Here is a 20387-nt window from a genome sequence, read left to right as displayed (position 1 = left end):
AGTCAATGATGCTGTAACATCTATGCTGACAGATAGTAACCACACTAGTGAGGGTGAGGATTTAATAATATGGGTAAACTGTTAAACCACTGTGTTGTGTATTTGAAACCAACATAAGATTGTATATCAATGATACTTCAATAAAAAATACAATAAAATAAGCATGCTAAAAATGTAAAATGGATCTATGAATTTTTTTTGGTGGAGTCTTGTTTTTGTAGTGCTCTTAAGTGCTTAGATGGGAGGAGAGGAGATAACATTAGTGAGAAAGAGCAAATATAACGTTTATGCATTGTCTTTATCAAGAAGAGGCTTCAGAGGTTTGTATAAATGAGTTGGAGATTGGGTGGGGTTAATTGGAGAACACTTCCTGGAGGAAGTGGGCCTTCAGCTATGTTAATGTGGTTTGGCAGATGGGACAGTGAGAACTGTTCCATGATTACTTGGCAGGATCAGCAACAGCTTTAAGGTAAAAGAGGAGGCCCTGTGAGGAGATTGGGAAGCACAGAAGAGAAGTTTATCTGGGATAAGAGCACAGACTGTGGTCTAGGGACCTGATTGAGAAGTAGGGGCTAGCTGGTTTATAGATGTTAAAACCTGTGGGAAAAGCATTGATTTGGTAACATTTATATAAAACTTGATATTCAGGAACTTAGTTTCTGCAAATTCGCCTCAGAACCTTGCACATTACTTGAATTTTCACTTGAGCTTATGGATCCTGGCTGCTAAAAGTAAATGCTTCTTATCAAGGGAAGAAAACATTTCAACTTGATTTGAATGTCTTTAAATCCTTATGTGAGCCTTTTGACCTTCATATATAGTCAAAATTCAAGTGTTTCGCAGTAGAATGGTTTTTTGTCTTTTCTTGGCTGTGTCTTCCATTGAGGTTGGCTGGCTAGTTTCTTTGCATTTCTTCCTCTGTCTCTCCTCCAAACGGGGTACAGTGGAATGAATTCTGAGTCTTATGTAATTCTGGTAAAATACTTTTTTTTTTACCAGAAAAGTGAGGATAACCTTTAGAATGATCTGTAACTATCCACTGAATTTGGCTTTTGGAATTATCCATTCAACATTTGTGCGTGGGTTTTTTTTTAGTTAATTAAAATTGTACTAGATGGTTCCTGTCCAACTTCAGGGAACTTATAACTGTTCAGATTTCTTTTTTCATTTTATCCATGTAGTATTAACAATAAAAAATTAGTGATGTGCTCATTGTGAGCATCTTATCTGTGGGTGAGTATAGATGCTATGGAAATGGCAAGATTTAATTTATAAGGCACAGAAATTTTATTTATATACTTTAACAGTTGCAAAAGGCTATAGAGCTACTTAGAAATGGCTGATCAACCTGATTATCATTTATATTAAGATGGTGTTACCCCGCTTGTGTGATGCTTCTTTCTAGCTAAATATCCAGCGCACACAGAAAAAAGCTTTTGCTGACTTCGTCGAAGGGGACATCAAGTTTATCCCCACTTATAAGTATGACTCTAAAACAGACCGATGGGATTCCAGGTAAAGTAACAAGAACCTCCTTGTGGACTAGGTTCAGGCCTGATCTGATTTCTGTCTCTCCTTATTGGTGAAGGTCTAGGAATTTTTTAGGTCATGCCAGAAACAGATATAAAAACCTACTGGCTCAGTGCTGTTATAGAAGAGTTTTTAATTCGTGTACTCAAAAGTGAGCATATCATAAGAAAGTATTATGTCTATGTCAGGGCTGTTGAAGTGTTGTGGGCTGCTCGCAGTGCCTTATTTCTGTCTCCTCAGCCAACTTGCTTAGATTTTTATCTTCCTGATCTCATCCCATTTCTTTATTGCCATTTTCTGATTGTTTTTTCCAAACTGTTTCTCAACTGTTTAACTCAGGACACCAAAAGGTGAAAACCAAAGGTGTGAATGGTTCTTCCAGTAACAGTGGTTCTCAATCCTGAGTACTTATTAGAGTCCCTCGGGCTTTATTCCTTTGTGGTCTGAGAAGTTGGTTGGTAGAATTTCAGTCTTTTTGAATTTACTGAGGCTCTTTTTGTGGCCTAGTATGTGGTCTATTCTGGAGAATGTTCCATGTGCACTTGAGAAGAGTGTGCATTCTGCTGCTTTTGGGTATAGAGTTCTAAAGATGTCTCTTAGGTCCATCTGTTCTAGTGTGTTGTTCAGTGCCTCTGTGTCCTTACTTATTTTCCGTCTGGTAGATCTGTCCTTTTGAGTGAGTGGTGTGTTGAACTCTCCTAAAATGAATGCATTGCATTCTATTTCCTCCTTTAATTCTGTTAGTATTTGTTTCACATATATTGGTGCTCCTGTATTGGGTGCATATATATTTATAATGGTTATATCCTCTTGTTGGATTGACCCCTTTATCATTATGTAATGTCCTTCTTTATCTCTTGTTACTTTATTTGTTTTGAAGTCTATTTTGTCTGATACTAGTACTGCAACACCTGCTTTTTTCTCCCTATTGTTTGCATGAAATATCTTTTTCCATCCCTTGACTTTTAGTCTGTGCATGTCTTTGGGTTTGAGGTGAGTCTCTTGTAAGCAGCATATAAATGAGTCTTGCTTTTTTATCCATTCTATTACTGTGTGTCTTTTGATTGGTGCATTCAGTCCATTTACATTTAGGGTGATTATTGAAAGATATGTAGTTATTGCCATTGCAGGCTTTAGATTCATGGTTACCAAATGTTCAAGGTTAGCTTCTTTACTATCTTACTGTCTAACTTAACTCGCTTATTGAGCTATTGTAAACACAGTCTGATGATTCTTTATTTCTCTCCCTTCTTATTCCTCCTGCTCCATTCTTTATATGTTAGGTGTTTTATTTCGTGCTCTTTTCTGTTTCCTTTGACTGTTTTTGTGGGTAGTTGATTTTATTTTTTGCCTTTTGTTAGTATTTGGTTGGTCTCCTTTCTTTGGTGTGATTTTATTTTCTCTGGTGACATCTATTTAGCCTTAGGAGTGTTTTCATCTAGAGCAGTCCCTCTAAAATACCCTGTAGAGGTGGTTTTTGGGAGGCAAATTCCCTCAACTTCTGCTTGTCTGGGAATTGTTTAATCCCTCCTTCATATTTAAATGATAATCCTGCTGGATACAGTATTCTTGGTTCAAGGCCCTTCTGTTTCATTGCATTAAATATATCATGCCATTCTCTTTTGGCCTGTAAGTTTTCTGTTGAGAAGTCTGGTGATATAGCCTGATGGGTTTTCCTTTGTAGGTGACCCTTTTTCTCTCTCTGGCTGCCTTTAATACTCTGTCCTTGTCCTTGATCTTTGCCGTTTTAATTATTAAGTGTCTTGGTGTTGTCCTCCTTGGGTCCCTTGTGTTGGGAGTTCTGTGTGCTTCCGTGGTCTGAGAGGCTATTTCCTCTCCCAGTTTGGGGAAGTTTTCAGCAATTATTTCTTCAAAGACACTTTCTATCCCTTTTTCTCTTCTTCTTCTTCTGGTACCCCTATAATGTGGATATTGTTCCTTTTGGATTGGTCACACAGTTGTCTTAATATTGTTTCATTCCTGGAGATCCTTTTATCTCTCTCTGCCTCAGCTTCTCTGTGTTCCTGTTCTCTGATTTCTATTCCATTAACAGCCTCTTGCACCTCCTCCTTTCTGCTTTTAAATCCTTCCAGAGATTGTTTTATTTCTGTATTCTCCCTCCCAACTTTATCTGTTAGCTCTTGCATTTTTCTCTGCAGCTCTATCAGTATGGTTATAACCTTTATTTTGAATTCTTTCTCAGGAAAATTGGTTAAATCTATCTCCCCAGGTTCCCTCTCAGGGGATGTCTGTGTGATTCTGGTCTGAATCAAATTCTTCTGCCTTTTCATGGCGATAGAGGTAGTCGTTAGCAGTTGGCGCGTGTGTTAGCTGGGAGAGCAAAGTCCCTTCCCACTTGCTTGTCGGCTTCCTCTCCTACAAGTCCCTAGCAGCTTGTGCTGGGCAGCTGCACGCCGAGGGGGTCTCTGAGTCTGGCCTGGGTGGCTGCCGGGGAAGCTCTGCATGGCTGCTGTGGGTGTGGCCAGTCTCAGGCAGCTGCTCCGCTATGGTGGGGCTGCCCGGAGGGGGAACGTGTGGGCGGGAGGCTGTTTATCACCGTGAGGGGCCTCAGAGCTGCGCTGCCACCCAGGGGCTTAGGGCACCCGGAGTTCCCCAGGATTCCCAGCTGCTGAGCTGAGTGTGCTGGGACTCTTCGTCCAGCTGTGTGGCTCCTGTCCCTTTAAGACTTTCAAAAAGCACTCATTTTTCTTTTGTCCCAGGGGCACCAGCTGTGGAAACCCGCTCGCAGGTTTTACTGTTCTGTTTCTCTAGTATCCAGTGCACCATGCACTGTGTGTCTACGCTCCCAGTGTGGATGACTAGGGCTGTGTATTTAGCAGTCCTGGGCTCCCACTCCCTCCCCGATCCAACTCCTCTCCTCCCTCCAGGGAGCTGGGGTGGGGGGCGCACTCCGGTCCCGCCGGGCCGCGGCTTGTATCTTACCCCCTTCATGAGGCACTGGGTTCTCGCAGGTGTAGATGTAGTCTGACTGTTGTACTGTTTCTTCTGGTCTCTCTTTTAGGAATAGTTGTATTTGTTGTATTTTCAAAAATATATATGGTTTCGGGAGATTTCCTCTGCTTTACTCACACCGCCATCTTGGCTCCTCCCTCCCTCTCAGGGGCTTTAAACAATACCAGTGCCTGGGCCCAACTGCTGCAACTGCCAGAAAAAGCTGAGAACCACTGTCTAGGTGACCCTTCGATTTTCTGATTACCTCCAGTAAAGTGACTCTGTCAATATTTTCCTGGTAACTTTGTCTTCTACCTCCTATCTGTTTGTTTCCTATGGTTTCCTAGCTGTCTGAGTCCAGAAGCTTGAAAGAGAATCCATGGGCATATTCAGCTTCTTTAGACTCTGACAACAGAGAGCACTAGAGTGGGGTGGGGAGGAGTCAGTATCCTTGTGCTCCGAGGGAGCTGGTCAGCAAGTGAAAAGTGACACTGACAGATCTTGTACACTTTGCCGTATTTCTTCACTCATCTGATTTGAGAGTCAACTGAAATGCTACTGATAAGAACTTACTTGTGTCACCTTCTGAATCAGGTTTATAAGGTGTTGCTTATTTTAATAAATAAATAGGCTTTTCCCCTACCCTTGGTATTCTATGGGCTGTTACACATTCAGACTTGCATGCTTAGCTGTTAGTTCATCTCTGTTAGAAGAAGCTAGGGTTGTCCATAAAAGTCCATGTTTAAAGGAGAAATCTCTACTATTACCCATCTCCAGAGATTAAGCCTAGCCTAGGAATATAGGATTGTATTTTTAGATTTTATTAGTTGTCTATCTCTTGTGAAATGTCATTGTAGCTCACAGATCAAGGAAGGAGTGTTCTTGGCCTTCTGAGGATATTTTAAGAAGGTGCTACTTTATTTTCCCCTGGGGCAGTGTTCTTGAAGATATAATCCTAATCTTAGGAGTACTGTTTATCCATTCATTAAATAACTATTCATTGCTCACCTACTTTGCACCAGATACTGTGTTAGCACCTGGGAATTCAGTGGCAAACAAGCAGACACAGTCCCCCACAGAGCTTGCAATATAGTAGGGAAGATAATACTTGGATTTCTAGGGAAGGGGAAGCATATAACAAGAGCCTAATGCAGGTCTCAACCTGTGTGGTAGGTATTACATTCTTGTGTGGTATGTTCTGTTTATAATTTCCTTCTTTATTTGTAGTGGGAAATGTCGGGTTCCAGCTTGGTGTGACCGGATTCTTTGGAGAGGAACAAATATTAATCAGCTTCATTATCGGAGTCACATGGAACTGAAAACCAGTGACCACAAACCAGTTAGCGCCCTCTTCCATATTGGGGTAAACATTTGTTTGTTCATTTGTTTTTATATGAAATATCTATTTTCAGAGCACTATTGAGACTTGGAACAGATCAGTAATTCACTAAGTCATAAATGCTTTCATAACCAAATAATCATTTGCAGCACTGAGTAGTGCCCTCACCCCTCCTAATGTGCATATGCCTCTTAACACTCCAGACCTTTTAGTGACACAGATGTTTCTGATGCTGCATAATGACTGGGTAGCAACCTTAGCTTCCTAAAGTCGTAAAGAGTTAGGAGCTAGGTTTTAAAGTATGAGTAACTTTCATCAGATAGTAAGGAGGGGAAGCACTGGGTGAGAGGTTCCTGGTGGAGGGATGGGGACAGCAGGAACAAAGGTATAGACTGGTTAGAATACAACCAAATCTGTGTATTACCTAAAGAGGCATGTGGTTAGCCCTACTATAGTGAAATCTTCTGTCCAAGAACACAGGTTTAAATTTTTTTTCTAACTCTACTGCATCCTTGGCTGGATTAATGGCCAGTTATTTAATTTTTTGTCTCCGTTCTGAGTAATGGTTTTGTTTTCACATTGTATTTCCTGTGTGTTAATCAGTGTGCATATTTTATCTTGGGATCTCATTGACTTAATTTATTACAGCTAGTACATTTAGATTATTTCTTGTGGATTTTCCAGACCTGTGGTCATATAATCTGTCAGAATATACATATATATATATATATATATCACAGTGCTTTATAGGATGGACTTTATAACTAGACTGCTTAGATTTGCATCCCAGCTCAACATTTTCTAACTGTAACCATGGAAAATTTATGTAATGTCCCTGTATCTCAGTTTCGTCCTCTATAAAATGGGGATGACGGTGGTATCTACTTATGAGGACTGATGAGGTAACACATGAGAAAAGCATAGTAGGGTAGATTTCTTTCTTCTGTGTATATGTTGATTTGTTGGGCTTCAGAGATAGGTTATCACCAACCAGTCTTATTCTACTTCTGCCTTAAAAGAGAGTGACTTTGGGGCATTCCCCTTATCTACACAGTTCTTGGTCTTAGATTCTAAGTTTTATCAAGGCAATCATGATTTAATTTTTGTCAATTTAGAAATTTTAAAATAATAATATAATAATAAATCCTCCTCAAATAGCAGCTAGTAAGTGTCATGGACTGTGCTAGGCAATTTACATGTCTCTCTCTAACTCCTTACAACAGTGCTGTGAGTTAAGTAATCCTCAGTTAACAGATGAGTAAATGGAGAACCAATGGATTTAAATAACTTCTTTAAGAACTTTCACGTAGAAGGAGAGAGGAGATTCAAATCTTAAGTCTGTTCAATTCCCAAGCCTATAGATGCTTTTTCCATAATGCCTCTATAGTTTCAAAGAACTTAATGACTAGCTATACTTTCAGATACTACTTTTAGCCCACCTGCTTCCTACTTTGTACTTGTGGGCTGCCCCATTTTCTATGAGTTCTCTTAACCCATTTTTATGTCTTTCCTTAAACATTAACCTTTTTGGTTTAGTCAGCTAAGCTTGGCTTTTATTGTATTTCTTTTCAGAACCTTAGAATATTTGTAATACTCCATACATACTCATCTTGGCAGAATGTTTTTAAACTTCCCATGCTTCCTGTGTACATTTGTGTCTCTTTAATAAAGGTCTACCTTTGAAGTTTTTAATACTTGTTAAATTACACAGGAATTCAAAAGTGATTTCTCTTTAAAATAAAAAAAATGTAAGCAAAATTTACAGGTAAGGCTGAAGTTTTTCACTCCCTGTTCTATCCGCCACTCCCATCTCTGCCCCAAACCCCCAACTCCCCAGCCAGGTCAACTGCCCTTTTGAATTTGTATCTTTCTGGACAAGCACTATCTAGTAGGTCTCTCTGTGATGATGGAAATGTTCTAGGTCTGTCCTGCCCAGTACAGTAGCTACTAGCAGCAGGCAGCCATTGATCACTTGAAGTGTAATTAGTGTGACTGAGAGAGCTGAATTTTCAATTTAATTTAATTTGTAATAATTTAAATTTGAATATCCCTGTGTAGCTACTGGATATTATATTGGACAGCACAGTTCTAAACCTTTGCATGTGCTTTTCTTTTTACCCATATACAATATAGTACTGTTTTGTATATTGGTGAATATATATCTTAAATGGCTTCATGCTATATGTGTTCGTCTGCAGCTTGCTTTTTTTTTTAATTCAGTGATGTGTCTTAGAGAGCTGTCCATGTTATTACATAAAATTCTAGCTCATTCTTTTTTTTTTTTTTTTTTTTTTTTTTTTTTTTAATAATTATTTTTTATTGAAGGGTAGTTGACACACAGTATTACATTACATGAGTTTCAAGTGTACAACACAGTGGTAGAACATTTATATACATAATTCTAGGTTCCAGCTATCACCCTACCAGGCTGTTACAATATCTTGACTATATTCCTTATGCTATACCTTACATCCCGGTTACTAATTTCTTTTACCATTGGAAGTCTGTCCTTTTTTTTTTTTTTTTTTTTTTTTTTTTTGTGAGGGCATCTCTCATATTTATTGATCAAATGGTTGTTAACGACAATAAAATTCTGTATAGGGGAGTCAATGCTCAATGCACAATCATTATTCCACCCCAAGCCTAATTTTTGTCAGTCTCCAATCTTCTGAGGCATAACAAACAAGTTTTTACATGTAGAACAAATTCTTACATAATCAATAAGTTACATAGTGAACAGTACAAGGGCAGTCATCACAGAAACTTTCGGTTTTGCTCATGCATTATGAACTATAAACAGTCAGTTCAAATATGAATACTCATTTGGTTTTTATACTTGATTTATATGTGGATACCACATTTCTCTCTTTATTATTATTATTTTTAATAAAATGCTGAAGTGGTAGGTAGATACAAGATAAAGGTAGAAAACATAGTTTAGTGTTGTAAGAGAGCACATGTAGATGATCAGGTGTGTGCCTGTAGACTATGTGTTAATCCAAGCTAGACCAGGGCAATAAAACATCCACGTATGCAGAAGATTTCTCTCAGAACGGGGGGGTGAGGTTCTTAGCCTCACCTCTGTTGATCCCCAATTTCTCACCTGATGGCCCCCCTGCGACTGTGCCTGTCTTAGGTTGTTCCTCCCTTGAGGAATCTTACCCGTCTCTGGCTAACCAGTCATCTTCCGGGGCCATACAGGGAAATGTGAAGTTGGTAAGTGAGAGAGAAGCCTTATTGTTTGAAAAAGTTAGCTTTTTACTTCTTTGCATATTTATGCCCTGTGGCTTCTATGCCCAGCATTTGTCTTGAGGTATCTTTACCACTTGGAAGAATTATGATACTCGGTAAATTTGATATGAGGCACGAATTCTATTTAAGGGTTGTAATTAGGAAGGAAGAAGAAAAGCTATAGAAGTAGCAGGCGGAAGAAAACATGGGAAGATTGATTATTTCTTTGATATATCTTCTTGTAGAGTAACTTCAGCATGGATAGGTTTTAAGCTACTACTTAAATTGCACACACACATTAACATAATAGGAGTATAGTTACATAACCAAAGCATATCTGTAATTACCAGCCATCTGCAGTGAAACCAAGAAAACCAGTTAGGCACCTTAGGCATTTGTGAAAACTTATCTATGATATGGTGGATATTGTCCAAATGAACTTGAACAGTCTGAGAGAAATCAGACAAATTAAAACAACCCATTCCTGGGGACTGTTCACATGCCATATGTTCTTTTAACAATAAATAGTTTGTAGTTGTAAGACTTTGGAGCGCTACAATTTGCACTTCTCCAAATTCTTGGTTGAGTTCCAACAGTATAGATCCAGTCCAATTTTGTTGTTTTACTGTATGCACAGGCCAGCTTAGATATCTCCTTCCTCATTCCCATGGCAGGTCCAGGAACTGGTGGGATGAGTGCATCTACAGCTGTAGCAGTGCGTGGATCTTTGTTGGGGTTTTTTGATGATCATCTTCTGGCATGAGTCTTCCAGAGGGTGCAGATGTTGGAAGTTCTTTTTCATATCGTATCTTAGTTCATTTTCGGGGTAGCCCAATTAGGCTTTGATCCTCTGTATAAACACAAACAGACCCTTTGACTACACTTTTATATGCCCTTTATACCCTTGTGTAGAACTCGTTGGAGGTTACCACACAGGAACTGCCCTTTTTTTTTTTTTTTTTTTTTGCTATCACTAATCTACACTTACATGACGAATATTATGTTTACTAGGCTCTCCCCTATACCAGGTCTCCCCTATAAACCCCTTTACAGTCACTGTCCATCAGCATAGCAAAATGTTGTAGAATCACTACTTGCCTTCTCTGTGTTGTACAGCCCTCCCTTTTCTCCTACCCCCCCATGCATGTTAATCTTAATACCCCCCTACTTCTCCCCCCCTTATCCCTCCCTACCCACCCATCCTCCCCAGTCCCTTTCCCTTTGGTACCTGTTAGTCCATTCTTGAGTTCTGTGATTCTGCTGCTGTTTTGTTCCTTCAGTTTTTCCTTTGTTCTTATATTCCACAGATAAGTGAAATCATTTGGTATTTCTCTTTCTCCGCTTGGCTTGTTTCACTGAGCATAATACCCTCCAGCTCCATCCATGTTGCTGCAAATGATTGGATTTGCCCTTTTCTTATAGCTGAGTAGTATTCCATTGTGTATATGTACCACATCTTCTTTATCCATTCATCTATTGATGGACATTTAGGTTGCTTCCAATTCTTGGCTATTGTAAATAGTGCTGCAATAAACATAGGGGTGCATCTGTCTTTCTCAAACTTGATTGCTGCATTCTTAGGGTAAATTCCTAGGAGTGCAATTCCTGGGTCAAATGGTAAGTCTGTTTTGAGCATTTTGATGTACCTCCATACTGCTTTCCACAATGGTTGAACTAACTTACATTCCCACCAGCAGTGTAGGAGGGTTCCCCTTTCTCCACAGCCTCGCCAACATTTGTTGTTGTTTGTCTTTTGGATGGCAGCCATCCTTACTGGTGTGAGGTGATACCTCATTGTAGTTTTAATTTGCATTTCTCTGATGATTAGCGATGTGGAGCATCTTTTCATGTGTCTGTTGGCCCTCTGTATTTCTTTTTTGGAGAACTGTCTGTTCAGTTCCTCTGCCCATTTTTTAATTGGGTTATTTGTTTTTTGTTTGTTGAGGCGTGAGAGCTCCTTATATATTCTGGACGTCAAGCCTTTATCGGATGTGTCATTTTCAAATATATTCTCCCATACTGTAGGGATCCTTCTTGTTCTATTGATGGTGTCTTTTGCTGTACAGAAGCTTTTCAGCTTAATATAGTCCCACTTACTCATTTTTGCTGTTGTTTTCCTTGCCCGGGGAGATATGTTCAAGAAGAGGTCACTCATGTTTATGTCTAAGAGGTTTTCGCCTATGTTTTCTTCCAAGAGTTTAATGGTTTCATGGCTTACATTCAGGTCTTTGATCCATTTTGAGTTTACTTTTGTATATGGGGTTAGACAATGGTCCAGTTTCATTCTCCTACATGTAGCTGTCCAGTTTTGCCAGCACCACCTGTTGAAGAGACTGTCATTTCGCCATTGTATGTCCATGGCTCCTTTATCAAATATTAATTGACCATATATGTCTGGGTTAATGTCTGGATTCTCTAATCTGTTCCATTGGTCTGTGGCTCTGCTCTTGTGCCAGTACCAAATTGTCTTGATTACTATGGCTTTATAGTAGAGCTTGAAGTTGGGGAGTGAGATCCCCCCTACTTTATTCTTCTTTCTCAGGATTGCTTTGGCTATTCGGGGTCTTTGGTGTTTCCATATGAATTTTTGAATTATTTGTTCCAGTTCATTGAAGAATGTTGCTGGTAGTTTCATAGGGATTGCATCAAATCTGTATATTGCTTTGGGCAGGATGGCCATTTTAACGATATTAATTCTTCCTAGCCACGAGCATGGGATGAGTTTCCATCTGTTAGTGTCCCCTTTAATTTCTCTTAAGAGTGACTTGTAGTTTTCAGAGTATAAGTCTTTCACTTCTTTGGTTAGGTTTATTCCTAGGTATTTTATTTTTTTTGATGCAATTGTGAATGGAGTTGTTTTCCTGATTTCTCTCTCTGTTGGTTCATTGTTAGTATATAGGAAAGCCACAGATTTCTGTGTGTTGATTTTGTATCCTGCAACTTTGCTGTATTCCGATATCAGTTCTAGTAGTTTTGGGGTGGAGTCTTTAGGGTTTTTTATGTACAGTATCATGTCATCTGCAAATAGTGACAGTTTAACTTCTTCTTTACCAATCTGGATTCCTTGTATTTCTTTATTTTGTCTGATTGCCGTGGCTAGGACCTCCAGTACTATGTTAAATAACAGTGGAGAGAGTGGGCATCCCTGTCTAGTTCCCGATCTCAGAGGAAATGCTTTCAGCTTCTCGCTGTTCAATATAATGTTGGCTGTGGGTTTATCATAGATGGCCTTTATTATGTTGAGGTACTTGCCCTCTATTCCCATTTTGCTGAGAGTTTTTAACATGAATGGATGTTGAACTTTGTCAAATGCTTTTTCAGCATCTATGGAGATGATCATGTGGTTTTTGTCTTTCTTTTTGTTGATGTGGTGGATGATGTTGATGGACTTTCGAATGTTGTACCATCCTTGCATCCCTGGAATGAATCCCACTTGGTCATGGTGTATGATCCTTTTGATGTATTTTTGAATTCGGTTTGCTAATATTTTGTTGAGTATTTTTGCATCTACGTTCATCAGGGATATTGGTCTGTAGTTTTCTTTTTTGGTGGGGTCTTTGCCTGGTTTTGGTATTAGGGTGATGTTAGCTTCATAGAATGAGTTTGGGAGTATCCCCTCCTCCTCTATTTTTTGGAAAACTTTAAGGAGAATGGGTATTATGTCTTCCCTGTATGTCTGATAAAATTCCGAGGTAAATCCATCTGGCCCGGGGGTTTTGTTCTTTGGTAGTTTTTTGATTACCTCTTCAATTTCGTTGCTGGTAATTGGTCTGTTTAGATTTTCTGTTTCTTCCTGGGTCAATCTTGGAAGGTTATATTTTTCTAGGAAGTTGTCCATTTCTCCTAGGTTTCCCAGCTTGTTAGCATATAGGTTTTCATAGTATTCTCCAATAATTCTTTGCATTTCCGTGGGGTCCGTCGTGATTTTTCCTTTCTCGTTTCTGATACTGTTGATTTGTGTTGACTCTCTTTTCTTCTTAATAAGTCTGGCTAGAGGCTTATCTATTTTGTTTATTTTCTCGAAGAACCAGCTCTTGGTTTCATTGATTTTTGCTATTGTTTTATTCTTCTCAATTTTATTTATTTCTTCTCTGATCTTTATTATGTCCCTCCTTCTGCTGACCTTAGGCCTCATCTGTTCTTCTTTTTCCAATTTCGATAATTGTGACATTAGACCATTCATTTGGGATTGCTGTTCCTTTTTTAAATATGCTTGGATTGCTATATACTTTCCTCTTAAGACTGCTTTTGCTGTGTCCCACAGAAGTTGGGGCTTAGTGTTGTTGTTGTCATTTGTTTCCATATATTGCTGGATCTCCATTTTGATTTGGTCATTGATCCATTGATTATTTAGGAGCGTGTTGTTAAGCCTCCATGTGTTCGTGAGCCTCTTTGCTTTCTTTGTACAGTTTATTTCTAGTTTTATGCCTTTGTGGTCTGAAAAGTTGGTTGGTAGGATTTCAATCTTTTGGAATTTTCTGAGGCTCTTTTTGTGGCCTAGTATGTAGTCTATTCTGGAGAATGTTCCATGTGCACTTGAGAAGAATGTATATCCCGCTGCTTTTGGATGTAGAGTTCTATAGATGTCTATTAGGTCCATCTGCTCTACTGTGTTGTTCAGTGCTTCCGTGTCCTTACTTATTTTCTGCCCGGTGGATCTATCCTTTGGGGTGAGTGGTGTGTTGAAGTCTCCTAGAATGAATGCATTGCAGTCTATATCCCCCTTTAGTTCTGTTAGTATTTGTTTCACATATGCTGGTGCTCTTGTGTTGGGTGCATATATATTTAGAATGGTTATATCCTCTTGTTGGACTGAGCCCTTTATCATTATGTAGTGTCCTTCTTTATCTCTTGTTACTTTCTTTGTTTTGAAGTCTATTTTGTCTGATATTAGTACTGCAACCCCTGCTTTCTTCTCACTGTTGTTTGCTTGAAATATGTTTTTCCATCCCTTGACTTTTAGTCTGTACATGTCTTTGGGTTTGAGGTGAGTTTCTTGTAAGCAGCATATAGATGGGTCTTGCTTTTTTATCCATTCTGTTACTCTGTGTCTTTTGATTGGTGCATTCAACCCATTAACATTTAGGGTGACTATTGAAAGATACGTACTTATTGCCATTGCAGGCTTTAAATTCGTGGTTACCAAAGGTTCAAGGTTAGCCTCTTTAGTATCTTACTGCCTAACTTAGCTCGCTTATTGAGCTGTTATATACACTGTCTGGAGATTCTTTTCTTCTCTCCCTTCTTGTTCCTCCTCCTCGATTCTTCATATGTTGGGTGTTTTGTGCTGTGCTCTTTCTAGGAGTGCTCCCATCTAGAGCAGTCCCTGTAAGATGTTCTGTAGAGGTGGTTTGTGGAAAGCAAATTCCCTCAGCTTTTGTTTGTCTGGGAATTGTTTAATCCCACCGTCATATTTGAATGATAGTCGTGCTGGATACAGTATCCTTGGTTCAAGGCCCTTCTGTTTCATTGTATTAAATATATCATGCCATTCTCTTCTGGCCTGTAGGGTTTCTGTTGAGAAATCTGACGTTAGCCTGATGGGTTTCCCTTTATAGGTGACCTTTTTCTCTCTAGCTGCCTTTAACACTCTTTCCTTGTCCTTGATCTTTGCCATTTTAATTATTATGTGTGTTGGTGTTGCCCTTCTTGGATCCTTTCTGTTGGGGGTTCTGTGTATTTCCGTGGTCTGTTTGATTACTTCCTCCCCCAGTGTGGGGAAGTTTTCAGCAATTATTTCTTCTAAGATACTTTCCATCTCTTTGCCTCTCTCTTCTTCTTCTGGGACCCCTATAATACGGATATTGCTCCTTTTAGATTGGTCACACAGTTCTCTTAATATTGTTTCATTCCTGGAGATCCTTTTGTCTCTCTCTATGTCAGCTTCCATGCGTTCCTGTTCTCTGATTTCAATTCCATCAATGGCCTCTTGCATTCTATCCATTCTGCTTATAAACCCTTCCAGAGTTTGTTTCATTTCTGCGATCTCCTTTCTGGCATCTGTGATCTCTTTCCGGACTTCATCCCATTTTTCTTGCGTATTTCTCTGCATCTCTGTCAGCATGTTTATGATTCTTATTTTGAATTCTTTGTCAGGAAGACTGGTTAGGTCTGTCTCCTTCTCTGGTGTTGTCTCTGTGATCTTTGTCTGCCTGTAGCTTTGCCTTTTCATGGTGATAGGAATAGTTTGCAGAGCTGGGACGAGTGACGGCTGGAAGGACTTCCCGTCTTGTTGGTTTGTGGCCCTCCTCTCCTGGGAGAACAGCGGCCTCTAGTGGCTTGTGCTGCGCAGCTGCGCGCAGACAGGGTTTCTGCTTCCTGCCCGGCTGCTATGGAGTTAATCTCCGCTGTTGCTGTGGGCGTGGCCTGGCTCGGGCAGCTACTCCAAAATGGTGGAGTCGCGTTGGAGCAGGAGCTGCTGGGAGGCTATTTATCTCCGTAAGGGGCCTCCCTGCTCCCTGCAGCCCAGGGGTTAGGGTGCCCAGAGATCCCGGATTCCCTACCTCTGGATTAAGTGGCCCGCCCTGCCCCTTTAAGACTTCCAAAAAGCACCCGCCAAAACAAAACAACGACCACAAAAAAAACAAGAAAAAAAATTTTTTTAATTAAAAAAAAAAAAAAAAAATTTTTAATTAAAAAAAAAAAAGGTGGTCGTTCGTTTTTCTTTATTCTCCGGTGCCAGCCTCAGGCCTCTGCTCACCGGTCTTTCTGCCCTGTTTCCCTAATACTGGGGTCCCTGTCCCTTTAAGACTTCCAAAAAGCGCTCGCCAAAACAAAGCAGCAAAAAAGCAAAAAAAAAAAAATGGTCGCGCGCTTTTCTTATGTCCTCTGTCGCCCAGCCTCCAGTGCCTGCTCACTGTTCTTGCTGCCCTGTTTTCCCAGTATCGAGGGCCCTGCACTCTGGCCCGGATGGCTGGGGCTGGGTGTTCGGCAGCCCTGGGCTCCGTCTCCCTCCCGCTCTGCCTGCTCTTCTCCCGCCGGGAGCTGGGGGGAGGGGCGCTCGGCTCCCGCGGGGCCGGGGCTTGTATCTTACCCCCTTCGCGAGGCGCTGGGTTCTCTCAGGTGTGGATGTGGTCTGGATATTGTCCTGTGTCCTCTGGTCTTTATTCTAGGAAGGGTTGTCTTTGTTATATTTTCATAGATATATGCTGTTTTGGGAGGAGATTTCCGCTGCTCTACTCACGCCGCCATCTTCCGCCCCCTCCTCTAGCTCATTCTTAATTCCCAATTTTGTTGGTAATTTTCATTTCTAAAATGGGTGGACCAGGTGGTAACATTCTATGGTGTTCTTCCCCTTCATTATCCTTGATGTGCCATTAAGGGCTGTGATCATGATAACCCACTAAGAAAAGCTTTGATTTTACTGAGTAACCACACCACATTTTGGACTCTTGGATATGCTATGATTAGAGGCTTTCAAAACCACATTATATTTTTTACCACACTTGGCATCAGTGACTATTAACAAAGGGACCAAGTGCTTAGTGACCAATTAGTTTCAGAAGACTCACTGTGTGGGCTGGCCAAGATTAAGCTGAGATAGGAGTTCCCACCCCTGCACTTGGTAATGGGATCTGTCAGACTTTGGTGGATGTAAGAATTGCTTAGTTAGCTTTAAAAATTGCCAGTATATGGAACCCACATCTGTAGATTGTGATCAGTAGGTTGAGACATCTGTGATTTTAAGACCTACTTGAATTGCTCCTGTTCCATGCCTGGTATTTTGGAAAGGGTCTTAACACTAGAGGCCCAGATATCACCTCTGATATTAACTGTGGCAATAAGCAACTTCGGTCTTTTGTATCTTGATATTCTCAACTATTAGAAGAAGAATCCTTGCTTTGGTAGCCTAACAGATTGCTGTAAAAATAAGATGACATGTAAAACCATTTTTGAAATAAAAAGTTGCAAAATTTTGAAAAAGTATTAAAAAATTATAAAATTAATTTGAACCTAACACTATAGTATGGACCCTGGTAACACTAGTGATTGCTTGTTCCTCAGTTCTCTAAGCCTTATGGTTTAGATATATAAAAACCTTTCCAGTCTTTGAGGTATTTGCCTCACCTTGATGTTCTTGTTTTCCCCATTTGCTTGACAACCTGTACTGCATACATCAATCATCTTTTTTTTTACACTGAACTTAGTGAAGTTTTCTATTCTACAAAGAAACTGGGAGCTTGATAACTTAAAATGCTATGTTATTTACATTCATTTTTGGCATTGATTTATATAAAGTTTTAATAGTAAAAACATACAACTCTATCAGGAAGCTGAAAGTGCTATGTCAGATGGGAGATGTTTTTGATCTGTTAGTCAAGATGATTTATTTGTCTGTTGTCATGCTTTTACTCTAGGACATTTTGTGTTGGCTATTTTCTAAAATGGCCATAGGTTCCATTTACTAACTTACTTTTATCATTATATAATCTGAACATTGATATTATGATTCTTGGCATTGTGTACAGCAAGTAATAACGTTAAATGCTTTAATCGTTTTTTCTACAGTAGGTTTGTTTTGTCACTGTCATTTTGTACAATGCAGGAAATCACTTTTTACCACAATTGTCCCGTTTTCACCACTACTAAATAACAATGGAACAAGAAAATATTCTTCCCAAATATTTGTTATTGCCAAGCTTCTTATCATCGAAGTTCAACTTCCAGGAAGTTAACCAATTAACCTTAATTTTACATTAAAGTATGTGATTCTGTAATGCTTAGTTCAATTTGTTTTTCCTTTAGTCACCTTTTAAAAAATGTTAGACTCTTGAGTTATATAAATTTGAGAGTACCTAAGACTAACATAAGGATCTGTTTTCTATGAAGTGAAAGTTGTGGATGGAGCAAGATATCAGAAAGTGTTTGAGGGTGTTGTTTGCACCTCAGTTTATTTTACATGATTGCTGTAATGACCAGTTTTAAATTGTTAGATAATCTCAAAGGAAGATGAGCTAGGAGCATGTAAGACTGAAAATAGGGTTTATTTCTTTCAGGTGAAGGTTGTGGATGAACGGAGGTATAGGAAAGTGTTCGAAGATATTGTACGCATCATGGACAGAATGGAAAATGACTTCCTTCCTTCCTTAGAACTCAGCAGGAGGGAGGTGAGCAAAAATACACACCTACCCATCTCTTGCCCACTGTGGTTAACATAAGGGAAACCATGCTCCTTAGAAAAGGCAACACAACAAAGTGGTAAAGAGCATGTGTGCTGAAGTCAAACTGCCTCCATTCCAATCCTAGCACAGCCATTGAGTAGATGTATGACCACAGGTGAGTGTCTTACCCTCTCAGAGTAAAGGTAAAGTTAATTGGTTAACCTTTTCTGCATAAAGGGGTGGTCATGAGGATTACATGACTTAATACACACAAAGCTCTTAAAATTGCCTGGTACAGAGTAAGCCCTCAGATATTAGCTGCTCTTATTTGATAATTCACAGTTGTTGGTTAATTCTTATCTCAGGAACCAGGACTTGGTCACAGGATTAATTATTCTGACCCAAGGTTGGGTTATCCTCTTAGGATCCCAGGAACAATCAGAGTAGCCTTGAGAAGTAGCAAGAGCTGCCTAATTCCTCCTCTGCCAGCATGAGTATTATATGTGAGAGGAGATGTTATACAGCTCGCTCAGTTGGTGAATGCATATGGCAGTTGCACACCTGATTAATAATGACCTTACTCTTCATTCATATTCTTGATGGAATAATCCAACTGACTTACTTCCCCTACTAGTGATGCATGTTTGTGTCTGTCTGTTATTCCCCAGTTTGTGTTTGAGAATGTGAAGTTTCGGCAACTACAGAAGGAGAAGTTCCAGATCAGCAACAATGGACAGGTTCCCTGCCATTTTTCTTTCATCCCTAAACTTAATGACAGCCAGTACTGCAAGCCATGGCTTCGGGCTGAACCTTTTGAGGGCTACTTGGAGCCAAGTGAGTTTCCCTTTACCACTGTCTCTGCTTGCAATGTACATCTCCTCTTGACTCCCATCCTCTCCCATTGTTTAACTTCCTATTTTCTAACCACACGTCTCTTACCTTCACTGTCATTATGTTGGGAATACCTTTTTTGTCTGTACAATTTCTTCTTCATTTGATGATATTTTTAGAGGACACTTCTACTGTTGGTTCTTATCTCCTTTTTGCTTTTCCAATGGAAGTTTCTGTTACCATGTGTTACCTCTTACATTTCAGATGAGACAGTGGATATTTCCCTTGATGTGTATGTCAACAAAGACTCTGTGACCATTCTGAACTCAGGGGAGGATAAGATTGAAGATATTCTTGTCCTTCACTTGGATCGAGGCAAAGATTACTTCTTGACCATCAGTGGAAATTACCTCCCAAGTTGTTTTGGTACATCCTTAGAGGCTTTGTGCAGAATGAAAAGACCAATCCGAGAAGTTCCTGTTACCAAGCTTATAGACTTGGTAAGAAACATCCTATGTCATGAGCCTCCTTTAGATATAATTTTCGCAATACTTAAGTGATGTCCCCATTATGTCTGTTTTTTCTTTTGTCAGCAAGGGGGACTCTCAAATGATATGAATAAGAGTAAGAATGTCACTTTACTCTAGCACTGCTTTCACTAGATTAAGCCTAACAGGAAACAGGAGAGGGTAGTCTGTAATTGGCTCTTGTTGGGAATTTAATAATACTAACTTCACTGAATTAGATTAAAGCTCCCGTCTCAAAGATATAATGCTCATTGTTATGCTCTTCATATTTTCAAGGCACTTTTGTATAAATTAACATGTATGTGTAGTACAGTAAGTGGGGGAGGCAGTATTATCCTCATTAAACATATGAGGAAACTGAGGCATAGAGACAATAACCTGCCCACAGTGGAGTAAGTTAGTGACTACTCCATCACCAGATTGTCTGACTGCCACTCCAGTACTCCTCACTATATCCTCATACCTGATCCAAGTCAAGCTTGGCTGTTTGTTGAAGCCAGGCCTCCAATTCAATCTCAGAGTACCTGCCTCAGAACCCCCAGGAGTCCTTAGACAAGATTAGGTCCCTCCCCGTGCTCACCTCTGGCAGTGGAATCAGAATCTCAGGGTTGGGGACCTAGGAATCTGCAATTGTATCAGCATCCCCAATGGTTATAATGTGCACTGAAGTTAGATGCATGTTGAATGTGATTCTCTTAAGAAAGAAAAGGAGTAAGATTTCCCTTCTCTGACACCATGTCTTATATCAGTGTCTTTATGGAGGAAATGCTTCAGTAACAAATTGATTTAGTAACAAGTTCATCCTATTAAGAACTTACCTTCTGCATGAAAGTATTGTTGGATTTGTGTGCAGACCTCTTTGGTCTATAAAAGAAT

General features: G+C 39.8%; 1 protein-coding gene across 3 annotated transcripts in view; it reads left to right on the top strand.

The window, feature by feature from the left end:
• Positions 1-20387, top strand: part of OCRL (OCRL inositol polyphosphate-5-phosphatase) — a 67712-nt gene that overhangs the window by 33425 nt on the left and 13900 nt on the right. For all 3 annotated transcript variants that reach the window (XM_057495241.1, XM_057495240.1, XM_057495242.1), the window contains 5 exons: positions 1406-1515; positions 5710-5845; positions 18049-18159; positions 18822-18987; positions 19249-19484. In XM_057495241.1, coding sequence (XP_057351224.1) covers positions 1406-1515; positions 5710-5845; positions 18049-18159; positions 18822-18987; positions 19249-19484 — 759 coding nt within the window. The remainder of the gene's footprint in view (positions 1-1405; positions 1516-5709; positions 5846-18048; positions 18160-18821; positions 18988-19248; positions 19485-20387) is intronic.

The sequence above is a fragment of the Manis pentadactyla genome, chromosome X (genome assembly GCF_030020395.1).
Source record: "Manis pentadactyla isolate mManPen7 chromosome X, mManPen7.hap1, whole genome shotgun sequence".
NCBI classification, from domain to species: domain Eukaryota; kingdom Metazoa; phylum Chordata; class Mammalia; order Pholidota; family Manidae; genus Manis; species Manis pentadactyla.
This window is presented reverse-complemented; position numbering and strand designations above follow the sequence as displayed.